Source organism: Cyanistes caeruleus, chromosome 2, assembly GCF_971803275.1.
Source record: "Cyanistes caeruleus chromosome 2, bCyaCae1.hap1.1, whole genome shotgun sequence".
NCBI lineage: Eukaryota > Metazoa > Chordata > Aves > Passeriformes > Paridae > Cyanistes > Cyanistes caeruleus.
Genome location: NC_141702.1, coordinates 61,092,695 through 61,105,672, shown reverse-complemented (window position 1 = coordinate 61,105,672; position 12,978 = coordinate 61,092,695). Strand labels below are relative to the sequence as shown.

At 44.8% G+C, this 12,978-nt stretch overlaps 1 protein-coding gene and 1 long non-coding RNA gene across 4 annotated transcripts in view; one reads left to right on the top strand and one right to left on the bottom strand.

Moving 5' to 3' along the window:
* The window catches only part of TMEM181 (transmembrane protein 181), a 35,011-nt gene extending 26,865 nt beyond the window's left edge, over positions 1-8,146 (bottom strand). Inside the window, exon 1 of one of the 2 annotated variants that reach the window (XR_015280880.1) lies at positions 7,980-8,146. Coding sequence is in view for 1 of the 2 variants with exons in the window: in XM_086868870.1 (XP_086724996.1) it covers positions 7,980-8,110 (131 nt within the window). In the remaining variant the exon portion in view is untranslated. The remainder of the gene's footprint in view (positions 1-7,979) is intronic. The other variant, XM_086868870.1, reaches the window with a different exon arrangement.
* On the top strand, positions 42-7,361 carry LOC111926750 (uncharacterized). Of its 2 annotated transcripts, XR_015280892.1 has the most exons (5): positions 54-162; positions 2,565-2,704; positions 2,820-3,717; positions 4,118-4,321; positions 6,385-7,361. It is a non-coding gene; the product is annotated as an uncharacterized LOC111926750 (long non-coding RNA). The 2 variants fall into 2 exon arrangements; XR_002863158.2 differs by lacking the exons at positions 4,118-4,321; positions 6,385-7,361 and having other exon boundaries at positions 42-162; positions 2,820-3,909.
* Positions 8,147-12,978: the final 4,832 nt, after the last annotated feature.

Sequence of the window (12,978 nt, the reverse complement as noted above, 5' to 3'; positions counted from 1 at the left end):
CGCGCCCCTGCCGCGGGGCAGCTGAGGGGGCGGGGAGAGGGGGGTGCTACGGCGAGCCCGAGGGGACACACGCCCGCGCTCCGCCGGGAGGGAGAGGGAGAGAGAGAGAGAGGGCGAGCCCTCAGGAGTCAGGGAGTGCGATAGGACGCCAGCTTGTCTTTGGTGAGCCGGCTAGTCCTGGCCTGCCGAGCGCTGTGGGTTCAAAATCACAGTAAGAATCAGGGAACCGGTTAGGTGGGAAAAGACCCCCAAGCTCATCGAGTGCAACCTAGGACCTAACACCACCGTGTCAGCTATACCATGGCACGGAGTGCCACGTCAATATTTCCTTAAACACCTTTAAGTATGGTGACTTCACCACCTCCCTGGACAGACCGTTCCAATGTCTAATCATCCTTTCTGTGAGAAAATTCCTCCTAGTGTCCAACCTGAACCTCTTCTGGTGCAGCTTGAAGCCATTTCCTCTTATCCTGTCACTGGTTCCTTGGGAGAAGAGACCAACCCCCACCTGGCTACAGCCTCCTTTCAGGGGGTTGTAGAGAGTGATGAGGTCTCCCCTGAGCCTCCTTTTCTGCAGGCCAAATACCCCAGCTCCCTCCGCTTCTCATCAGCCTTGTGCTCCAGACCCTTCAGCAGCTCTGTTTCCCTTCTCTGGACTTGTTCCAGCCCCTCAGTGTCCTTCCTGCAGTGAGGGGCCAGAACTGGACACAGCACTCAAGGTGTGGCCTCACCAGTGCCAAGTTCAGGGACACAATCCCTGCCCTGCTCCTGCTGGCCACACTATTGCTGATCCAGGCCAGGATGCCATTGGCCTTCTTGGCCACCTGGGCACAGCTGGCTCATGTTCAGCTGCTGTTGACCAGCACCCCCAGGTCCTTTTCTGCCAGGCCACTTCCCAGCTGCTCTTCCCCAAGCCTATAGCACTGCACGGAGTTGTGGCCAAAGTATAGGACCCAGCACTTGGTCAAGTTGAATCTCATGCTCTTGGTTGTGAGGCCAAATGTGTCATTGCATTGGGATAACAGCAGTATTTCCCACAATTCCAGTGTGCTTTATCAGCTTGTGCTATAGTAGTAGCAACTACAGGTAGCAGAGGGAAATTTAACCATATAAACAGAAAATACTTCAGACAGAAAAGTGGTTCTGAGTCCAGTCTAAACCCATCCATTTTCAGCAAAAGGCCCAATGTGACATATCTGTGTTGAACATGCACGTGTTTAGTGCCACCTGGGTTGTAAATTATTTTATTTACCAGCTCTTTCAGTGGAATTAAAATGCTGTCATTCCAGCCATCTGCACAAAGCTTTGTGGTATTCAAGGGATGTTAGTGGTGTACCATGTTTGCAGAGAATTCAGTCAGCTCACAAGAAGCAGAAATTAAATCCTAAGAGTAAGCAACTGCTTTACACACACTATGTAATAAAAATCTCTAGTTCTTACCTAACAGTGTTTTGTTCTTGCACAATCTTAAACTGAAGCTGGATTTCTATTCTGAATTTCTGTTAAATGTCCTAAGACTGGGCAACAAAGATTGCCAATCTGGGAAGTGATGGTAAAGAGTAGGAAGGTATAGGGGTTAGCCAAACTATATTTTGTACTCATTTTTGATAGCTCTAACATCTGCTCATAGAAAGTCAGCACTGCAGTTACTAAAACATGTGGGAATACCTAATGTGTAATCTTGAATGAAATTCAGAGTAACTGCCTGGCTTTCGTGTTTGTCATATACATAAGGCAGAGCCACTTTGGGATGACCCCCAAAATGTTTAGATAGATCAGACAACATATAATTTAAAAATTATCTCTTCAACAGTTAAATAGCTTCATTAAAAGCTTACTTAGATGATACCACGGTCTTACTGCATTTCCTTTTTAAAAGTATTTAGGATTAATAATATTATTCATTTTATTCCATTACTCTGGGGGCAGTTATGTCATTACTTGTGACCTGTGGGACCCAGTATGACTCTTATGTAACACCACTGAACCTAAAAACATGCTGGGAATTAATTTAGTCATTGATACTGGTATTTATCCCATCTGCGATTTACAGCACTGATGATCACTTAGTAATCTCAAAAATAGCTGCCTTGAGAAATACATTGTACCAACTGATGAAGAAAAGATGTCCGTGCATTTTAAATCAAGAAGAGTTTAAACTGTAGACCAGAATTAACTGGGGGGAAGTAAATAAAGCTTTGAGTAATCAGGACAACTTAAGAAAGTGTATCTGCTCAGAACAAGTTATCACTGGCAAGCCACAATCGGTCATTAGGTCATGGATGGCTATGACATGCACTGTGTTGCTTTCAGCACACTTCAGGCTTCTCCAACAAGTTCTCCCTGGCCAGAAAATGATGGAATGATGCTTACAGAATCTGTGACCATTCCCAGTTTTCTGGGAAGCGTGGTTGTAGAATTATAACTCTCTGCAGTTACACTTCCATTTGTCTGCACACAACTGATCTGTTCCAAGGACTGCTCCAATCCCTCTGGCACTCAGGTGTCTCACTAACGTGAATTTATTATCCTCAAACCAAAAATATGTTATTCTCACTCACTAGGTAGGAAACTTGAAGCACAGAAAGGCTGACCCTTGCCAAAAGTCACATGGAGAACAATGTGGGTGGCAGAGCTTGAAATCCAGCTCACTTCAGTTAGCCATGGGACCACATTTCTCTTTGCCATCTACCAACTTTCAAAGGTAAGTGAATACACTGTAAACATGTACATTGCATGCTATTTTTTGTGAAAATTTTGGGACTGAGTTTACAAACTAAACACTTAGAAGACACTGTCAAACTCCTCTCTCTCCACAGAGTCAGTCAGTCTCACTCTGCTTGTTCCAAGAAGGTTCCACTCAGTGCCTTGTCTGACCTGCTCTGGGAATAGTGCAAGAAGCTTCTATCTGCCTCATCTGTTGTAGGAGCTGGACAGTGTGAGATGAATGAAGCTTGCAAGAGAAGAGAGTGTGAGCTATGAATAAGAGGCTGAATACTTGCTCAGCTGGATTCTACTTACAGTGACCTCCTTAGCACTAAAGCTGTTACTTCGTGGCCAGTTTACACTTTCATGGCTCACACCTACAGCTACAGTGACAACAGGTGAAATCCAGCCTCTCTCTAGCTGGGGCTCTTTATTTTGCTCTCATATTAGTGCAGTAGATTGGTGAATCAAATAAAGGAAATCATCTGAGTTAAAGGTCACTTAAGAATCCGTTGCTCAGTTACTGTGCAGGTAAAGGATTAATTGTGGGCAGATGAGGAAGAGAGCAGAAATGTGTGACCAGGGAAATGAGAGCTAGGATGGTTTCTTCCAGCCACAGAGCCAGCTTATGGCAGTTTAAAGTAATCGTGAAGCTACAGTGTTCGTCTCATCCTCCCCTCTCAGTTTCAGGCCTTCTGGCCCTAGCTATATACTTCACATTGGGGTAATTCAGGTTCTTCCAATTGCCAAAAGAATTGGAAAGAAACAGGAGAAAGGTACCAGCTGTGGCTCAAAGCAGCCACTGAAGATCCTGCCTGGGTCAAGGATGAAGGCAGCATGAACCTTCCAAGAATTTTGACTACGGATGTCCAACGAGGTCTTCTTGACTCCATGGCTTCTCACAAACTTGCACTTTGAGCCCTGGTAGAAGATTTGAAGAAGAAATGTGTATTTTATCACAACAGCTTTCTTGGGAAACTTTCTGGGAAGTTTCTTCTCTAAAGCACACAGGTAGTAGTTCTCTAAGGAAAAATGAACAGCTTCTCTTTATTGCTGAGTCAAATGATGTGGTATTCTCTGGTCTTTTTTGCAAAAGGAGCAGAACCAGTCAATGAAATTTTCCCACATGATTTGAGGATTGTCTATGTAATATCAAGCATTAATCAAAGCTGCAAGTAAAAATATACTTTCTGTGATGTCCTATATATAGTCTTTTCTTTTTGATGTACAAAATGTCATATTATTCCCTGATAGGAGTTTAAAATTTATCCCTTGTTTAAAGGGATAGATTGTAGGTCATTTATCTCAGTCTCTGGGTATTATTACTAAATTAAGCATCAACACTGTGCTTCCCTGTATATGCTGATTGGTCAGTGGGATGTGTTCATTAACCTAGAAATTGATTTTTCAGGAATGCCGTGTTGCAGTTATGCAACTCTGATGTCAGACCACAATCTGGCCACCCTCCTGCTCTCTCCTGTCTATCAGATAGACACTCATTTCCTATCAAAATGTTTCCAGCAAGCTGAACTCTTCAACATCAGCTAGGTGATAGAGTTACAAAATTCCCACTGAAAAATATCCGTCAGCTGATTGGGAAACCTGTTGTCTTCTGGTAAGTTTTGGTATCTCACTGCCAGCATGTCAGAGAGATAAAAATGTGTTTTAGTAACATTGGTGCTAAGCTCTTTTCATACCAATAGTCTGCTCAAAGTGGCTTAGAGAAGCAGGGGCGTTGTCATCTGCCAGCCCTCCCTCTGCCAGCTCTCCCGGCCCTGCCATCCTGGCCAGGAGGCATGCTGAAGGAGGAAGGAACATATTGGGAGTGGGAGGGGGAGACATCAGGCAAATGAACAAACTGTTCATTCAAGGGGCTTGTTTGGAGCAATTTTTCAGAGGTGCAAATTAGAGCAGTCCAGAAGTTGTTACAATAAATCTGATGTGCTTTAAGGCAGTCCACATGACCCATGGGAGAGGGTAACACTTTTTCTCCTCTGCCTTCTCTGAGCTTATCTAGTGCACCAAGCACGCCGTGGTGTACCACAGACTAATCTTCAGTGCACTGAGTCCAGCCCAGCCTTGTATTTGGGTTACCAATGAGGTTATTGAATGTCACACCTACAAGTCTGTAAATGCAGGGTCTCTTTGACAAGCACACCATGCAGTGCCGTGTCTGCCTGAGGGAACTCCTAACCTAGACAGATGGGGTTCATCAGTGTGCTGAGCCATGGCTAGCCCTGATCTCTTGGTGTCTCCCAGATGACTGAGGGAAGCAGCTCTTGCTCATGGGGAAATACACCAGGAGGAACAAGGTACAGTCTGTTCTGGGCTGTTGGGAAGAACAAACTCACTAACTTGGACAACCCTCCATCTCTATAGTGAGAATGAGTGCCCTGGGACTCTGCAGAGTGAGGATGACATAGGATGGGATGGCCAAGGAGTCTGCCAGCCTCAGCTGTGCCCCGTGTCCAGAGAACAGGCTGCTCACGGAAAGCTGCTGGACCATGTGTTCAAGAGCACTGTGCATTAAAGGAAAACATCACCAAAAACTGTCACTAAACTGGGATGGCCTCAGAGCTGAATCAGAAATTACTCAGCCATCCATGGCACAAAAGGACAGTTACTTGGGATAACAGCTCTGTCAGCCATCTCTGAGCTAGGCCACCCCTGTGTATTGAGTCCCCTGCCACTAAAAATAAGCACATACAGCACAGCTTACAGCAAGCACTCCTGAGTCAAGGGTCACAAAGGGGACTGACTGCTTGGTGTTTTTCCTTTTCTCTATCAGCTCTGCTCCAAGCTTCCCAATTTTGTGTTTTCTGGTTGGCACTCAGAGAAGGGTGAAAGGGAAAACACATGCTTTAAATATGGTTTTACCTTTTTTTTTTTTTTTTTTTTTTGTCTAGTATGTTATTTGCTTTCAGTAACCTGGTTATTTTAGAGAAGCTCCTTGGTTTGAAGTAAAGACAAGCTACACAGCATTTCCTTGGTCAAATTTCCAAAATTCTTTCTGCTTTCAGAGCAGTAAGTCTCTACATTACATCCCAGGGTGTGCTCATTTATAACCTGACTAAATGTCCTGAGTAAAACAAAGAGGGACAAGAGGATCAAGAATTGAATTCTCCTTCCCATAAGTGAGAGTTGCCTGTAAGAAGAATGCATGGTAGCATCATGGGATGATACCTCCTCCACAACAGGAATCTAAAAAGAAAGGTGCCATTGCTACATCCATCCATAGTGCTGAAGGGAAACACTGGCCAGAACAGCAGGTATGCAGTGTCAGTAACAGAAACTCACTTTACAGCACTTAGGTTAAAATCTTGGTAACGCAGAGAAGTACTAGCATGACTTGTAAGTCAGGAAATATTATTTTCATGTTAAGAGTTCAGTATTACTCCATTTCTTTCTAGATGATGGGCAGATGATAGCTCTTGGGGGTATTGTTACTGAAGAAAGGGCAATCTAGAACTAACACTACAAGCTCATTTGATTCACTGAGGCAGCATCTTTTCAATGCAGAAAGTCCTTCCATACACTTGTAAGGTCACAAAAATTAATTAACAGTTTATCTTGGAGAGCTCAAGATTCTTCTGGAAATAAAGCTGAACAAATGCCTCTCCCAGGACCTCTTGCTTGCAAATTCCACAAGTTAATGTCTCCTCTCTTTCTCCATTCCAGTGCAAATACTCCTCATCAGACTGCCAGATGCACACAGGTACATTTCCATCTCCTTATCACCTCCCATGGCTCAAGTGCAAGGAGACTCTGTTTTGCCAGGAAACACCGTGGTTTTATTAGATGTTGCCAAGCTGTCAAGCTGTGTTTCCAAGCTCTGTGACTCTGTAGTCTTTGATGTTGTGAATAATGAGATAAATTCAATCTAATGGACCACCTGCCCTTTCACTGGGAAAAACCACATACTGAAGTCAAATGACTTAAGCAGAACAGCTGGGGTACTGTGCAGAAGCAGACTGCCCAGATGCACAGTAAAATAGAGCTGGAAGAGACTTTACAAGGTACCTCATCTTCTGTCTTAGGACAGCATCTGCCAGATCTAAGACTTTCCTTGCATGTGTTTGTCAAAAATTTTTTAAAACCTCCAATGATGGAGATGTTAAGTCTCTCTGGATAATCCTTTCTTGTAGTATTTTGCCATCCTTCTCATTCAGATTTTTTTTTTTTTTTATGTCTAGCAAGAACTTTTATTGCTTCAATTAATATTACTCTGTAATGCTTGTCCAAGATGAACATGAAGTTTTTCTTTAGAGAAATTCCTATTCCTCCAACTTCAATGTTTGTTTTTTTGGGGGAGTAATCTCAAATTTTCCTCAAAGCTATGTTTTTGACTTTTGATTATCCAGATCCCTGTCTTATCCTCTCTTCCACTGGCAGGCCCATGAAGTGTGGTGTTCAGAATCTGACATAGCTTGCACTAAGTTGTGGAATGTTGACTAAAATAAGTGGTGTAACTCTCAGATCTTATGCTTCTGCTGTACATTTACCTTCTTCATGTGTATAAGACAATGTCACTGTTAAAAGAGGTTATTTTATAGAAGATTACAATTTCTATACCATTTTTAGACAAAAAATGTCATATAACTGTTACCCAACTTGTATTTCTGTGGCTGAACAGCATCCATCCTCTGCATAGTTCCTAGCACCTGTTTCTCTTGATGTTCATTCCGCTATTTTGGAACCTTCCTCCAGTTCAAAAATTCTTTTCATTTATAACCCAGGAGTCCAACACCCTCGGAGCCTTTCCTAGCCTTGTGTAACCTCATCCATACTCTCCAGCCATCATTGGTCTGTCACGGAAACAGCAGGGGCAAGACTCAGAAGAAATGTGGGTGTAGCCCACGCAGTGTATCTGTCCCTTCTGACCTCAACCTTTGCCAACCACTCTCATTTTCCTAATCTATTCTTATCCTACTCCAGGACTGTTTCGCGGCTGCCTGCAGATCACATCCCCTTCGCTTGTTACAACAGTGGGAAGGTCGTAGCACAGAGGGACGCAGATGGGGATTGCCTGTGTCAAGGTGTTAACAGGTGAGGGCGGGAGGAGAGGCGTGGGGCTGTCTGATGGGCACATCCCCAGGGTGCGGCAGCGGCCCCTCCGCCGCTCCCCTGGCCTGGAGCAGCCCCGGCACCGGGCGGCCTCTCCCGGAGGCTCAGCCGGGGCTCCTCGTGTGATGCCCGGCAGCCGAGCCCCCGCTCGCCCCCCGCTCGCCCCCCGCTCGCCCCCCGCTCCCGGCCGGAGCCGCGCCCGGCAGTACCGATAGTAGCGATCATCCTTGTAGGGCGTCAGGTCCTCCTGGATCTCCCGGTACGTCTCCCGCACCCGCCGGCAGAAGCGCTTGACCTCGCCGCACAGCGGGCTCCCGAAGGCGGCGAAATCCGCCTCCATGCCGCCCAGGCCGCCGCCTCAGGCCCCGCGCTCCGCCATGGAGCCCCGCCGGAGCCCGCCCGGCGCTGCGCGGCCGCGGGGCGGGGGCGGCGCAGGAGCCGCAGCGGCGGCGGCGGATGCGGGGGGGAGCGGATGCGGGAGCGGGGGATGCAGGGAAGAGGGATGCAGGGAAGGGGGATGAAAGGGGCCGAATGCAGGGGCCGCGGATGCAGGGAGGAAGGATACAGGAATGGGGGATGCAGCAGCCGGGGATGCAGAGGCGGAGGATGCAGGGCGGGCCCTCCGCGCACTGCCCGCGCCCTCGGGGCCGGCGGGAGCCGCTTCAGCACCACGGAGAGGGGCGGCCGGTGCCGGGGAGTGAGCGGCGAGCTCGCATTACCTCTGCTGAAAACATCCCCGTTATTATTGGGGCTTTTTAATAAAAATGTTTTGCTCTCAAAACATACCATCTCTATGTAAAATAAATGCCCTGATTTTTATTGTTTCTTTTCCCCAGAGCAGCAGGTATGTAAAAGAAACCCTATGCTAAATCTACTTTTCATGATCATGACATTGTACGTGGTCCAAAACTAAGAATGGTGCTGTTTACATCGTCTAAATCTAGAAACTCTGAACTGAACTCTAGTCAGTTTACAGAGCACTATGTTATCTTGATTCATATTAAACTTTCCTTCATAAACAAATTCACATTTAAACTCGTTAAAATTATTGAATCAATTGAAGCTTTAATTTTCACTACCTAATGGCAGTGATGATATCCATATTAAAAGCAAAAATCCTGTTACTCTTGATATGGAATCATTGTGTCTAAAAGGTATAAATATAGAAGTCTTCTCTACTGTTCCTCTCATGTAAATATCTTCCCTGTTGACATTCAGGAAGCTGGGCTGGGTTGTTTCCCAGCCTTGCCCTTAGTCTGTATTTTATCACATACAAAGTGATCAGTGGATCGGTGATCACACTGGAACATGCATTTTTACTTAAATTGATCTCTCACAAATGTATTCTGGCAAGAAGTTACTCCTGGTGCAGTGGGAGGGGGACAGACAATTTCTCTTCCCCAGCAGGTGGGGGAGAAAGGGAGAGGAAGGTTCACCTCTGACTGAGAATTTCTATTTCCTACTATGAATAGTTCCAAGCTTGAGAACACGTAGCAGCAGGATAAAAGCCACGCGCACATTCAAGCTGGAGACAAAGGGGTTTTTGTTGGTTTGCTGGTCAGTTTGTTCATTTTTTTTGAAGGCCCAGAGCAGCACCATTCCAGAGATGCAATGTTCTTTGTTGTGCTGAACATTATCCAGGCTGTCTTTCAATGGTGTTTGTCTCCCTACACCTCAAATGCCATGGGAGGGTTTCACACCTTCCATGGAAGGCTGGCAGGTTACTCACAGAGAAGTTGTTAGCATTGACCACATATAAACCCACCAAATTCTGCTATCAAAAAAAAACAAGACAGTGTTTCAACCAACAAATACCAGATATTCCAGGATTAATTTTATGTTTGTGAATAGCAAAGCTTGTGGGAAGACACAAGCAACTGTATATTCCCATTGTGGTTCACTTTAAACACTCAAAAGACTCTAAGGAGGTCAAGAATGCATTCTGACTCTCCAAATACAATCCAGTACTTCAATACCTTGACAAAACAAGCAGTACTCAGGGTTGTATGCAACCTAGGTAATATTTTTTTAAGGCATAAAAAAAAAATTAGCTTGCATCCAATCCTTTTTGTCAAAGAAATTCCAGGTTTCCTTATTTTAGTAAATGAGAAAATAATTAAAGCATACTTTTAATATTGAACAGACATTTCTATTAAAACTGCCAATCTGTTTTCTTTAGTGAAGATCTGATATCTGATGAATGGAACATTTCAGCTTGCTGCTCACTTACCCAGCCCTCCAGACTTAGCATCATGCTTCTCCCATTATGGGGTGTCCATCTTTCCTGTCCAGTGCAGTCACAGCACAGACTGGGCTGGCACAGAAATGTGTTTGGCTCTGCAGGAAGCACAACTTAAGTAAAAGCAAAGGGAGGCCAAGGTTTCATAGACAGCTTTGCAAATAAGGTGCAAGAGTAACCAGCAGATAACCTGCACTGGGGCATGACTTATCCCACTTATTTCAGGGTACTCCAGCTCATCTATCCAAGCACAGCACCTTCTGTGTCAGCCTGATTTTGCTGATTTTCACAGCAAATGATAAAAGAGAGGCGTCATCAAACCACATCTAAGAACAAACCAATCTAAGATACTACTGAGAATCCTACAAATCTCAATTAGAGTTTAAGCATCTGGAACTCAATTCATCCCCTGAGTGCCTCTGGACTTCATGAGGCAGAGAAAAGTCCTAAGAGTCTAAGACTAAAATGTGATCAAACTCAACATCTGCACTGCATCATGTCACATAACCTGGAAAGAGTTTATTTTTGAGGGTGGAGCTTATCAGAAGTCCCCCTTCTCATTTTTCTTCCTGGTTATCCCGCTTTGTATAGTGAGCTTTTTGCAGCATCAGCCACATGTATTATATTGTGATAGTGGTTAAATACAAAGCTTAACAATCCATGTAAAAGCACCAGGGTTATTACTCTGGGCTCTTTCAGAAGCAATAGCAGCTGGTGCTGAGAAGTTAAGGGAATAAATGCTGCCAATTCAAGTCCCCTTCTTCCCCCTGCTTTTTTATTCCAGTAAAGGAACAAACCCCTCAAAGAAACGGAAGTCCACCTGTTTAACAAATCCTTTCTCCCTCAAAACTGTTTTGAGACAGAGAAAGGCAGTAGTGGCAGCTGCTGGCTGAAAGGAGCAACTGCCTTTTTCCTTCCAAGTGGAATTAAGGATGGGTACATCAGATGACACAAACACACATCTGCACTGACTGCAGAGAACCTGTGCTGCTGTTACACAGCTTCATTTATGCCCCTGAGTCTCACCACATATGGGAGTTGTCACTGGGTATCCCCACACTGCAGAGTAGAAACCATGCTGAGCCCCACAGAAACCTCTTGAGTTTGGTCCACCTGCCCTGTTATTCACTGCTGCCTTAACTCTGGAAGAGAATAACCCTTGCCTTGCCCCAGGCCATCACGGCTTGATGCCTTCTCCTGCCAGAAAACTGCTTTGTCACAGCCAACCAGCGATGTGACGATGATGTGACTCAACTGTTGTCACACAGCCCTTGCTGTGCACGTAGAAGATCGCAGGAGAGTACTGCGGACAGAAAGGTGATGTTGCTTGGCAGGAGGGCGGTGTTCACAGTGATGCAAAGCTTCTTATTTATTTGAAGAGGTGGCACAGAAACACAGCTGGGACAGCCCATGACAGATCACCCATAATAAATCATTTCTGAGCTGACAGCAGCTTTGGAGCCACAGCTGCTTTTGTCATCGCTGGGAGGAGTAAAGTTCTACACAGGCTGCAGCTGGCTGTCCTGACCCTCACAGCAGCAGCAAGAAAGACTCATCGCTCTCTCCCTGTATCTTGGGGGATGAATCTTCCCTGTGTCTATCCTGCTTTGAAGAGATGTGAGGACAAGAAAATAAAATAAGATTAAAAATCTTTTTTGATCAAAATTGAAGAAGAATCTCTTGTGAAGTGATTTCAAGGTAGACAGAGAGGAACACTGATCACACCTGTTCATGCTCTGTGTCTCTTAGTATGGCTGAGCTGCTTTTCTCTCGACTGTCATGTTGAGAGCAATGGGAAGACTGAAATGAGACCCTAACTAAATTGCCCGTCCTGTATATGAATCAACATTTTATATGGTGCTTCACTGTGATTATTGGCTTTCAAAGGTCAAGCACATTGAATAATAATTACCAGTGACATTTATTAACTTAAATATCCCACTGGTATTAAAAGGAATACTACTAAGGGAAATAAAAACTCAACAGCTTGTGATATCTAGATAGCAACTAGTGAAGACTTTAAACCATCTGCATATTTTTAACTGCAGTGACTTGTATTTTATTATTTTAGTCCATTAAATAGATCACCATGTGTACATTTCAGTTCTCACATAGCATATTGCTGCAGGCATATTTCAGAGAAAATTTTAAACACAACGTTCAAACTACTACAAAGATCTATTTTTCTAAAAAGTTTCATACTGTTTGAGAAAATACATGTAATGACATATCCCTCCTGCAGTGTTACTATGCCTGTTTTAGGTAGAACACCTTTGTTTTGATTTTGAGATACCTATTACTCTTCCTTTGAAATTCATGTCTCTTGTGAGATACAGTCTTATCTCTCAGGAATAATTAGGATCAAATTTCATAATCTCAGACTAAAAATATGTGGTGGGTTGACCCTGGATGAGCAGTGAAACTCCTACCCAATTGCTTGCTCACTCCTACTCCCTTCTCTGAAACCAGCTGGATACAGGATGAAATAAAAAGGACTGGAGTAAACAAGCTCATGAGTAGAGATAAAAAAAGGGAGATCAATTCCCAGTTACTGTTGGGAGAAAACCAGACTTTACTCAGGGAATTAAACTTAATTTATTGTTGATCGAGATAAATTTTTGGGCACTGATTTGGATAACAACAAACAACAGGGTTTTTTTGGGGGGGTGGGGTTGCCCCAGAATGGAACACCTCCTCCTCCAACTTTGGTGTTCCTCTGCTGCTTGTCACTCTTTTTGTCCCATCCTCCTGCCTCTGCCCTGTCTTAAATATGTTTCCACAGAGGTGCAACCAGCTGTGCCCATGCTGTGCTCAGCTGTGTCCTGAGCTGGGTCCAATTTGAAGTTGTCTGAAACCATCCTGCAGGGCAGTGCTGGCCCCTGCCCACAGAACCCAGCCCTGCAGCTCTCTCTGCCAGCACCTGGCCACCTGCTCCACATACAGTAGGTGATTATTCAGACAGGAGGCTA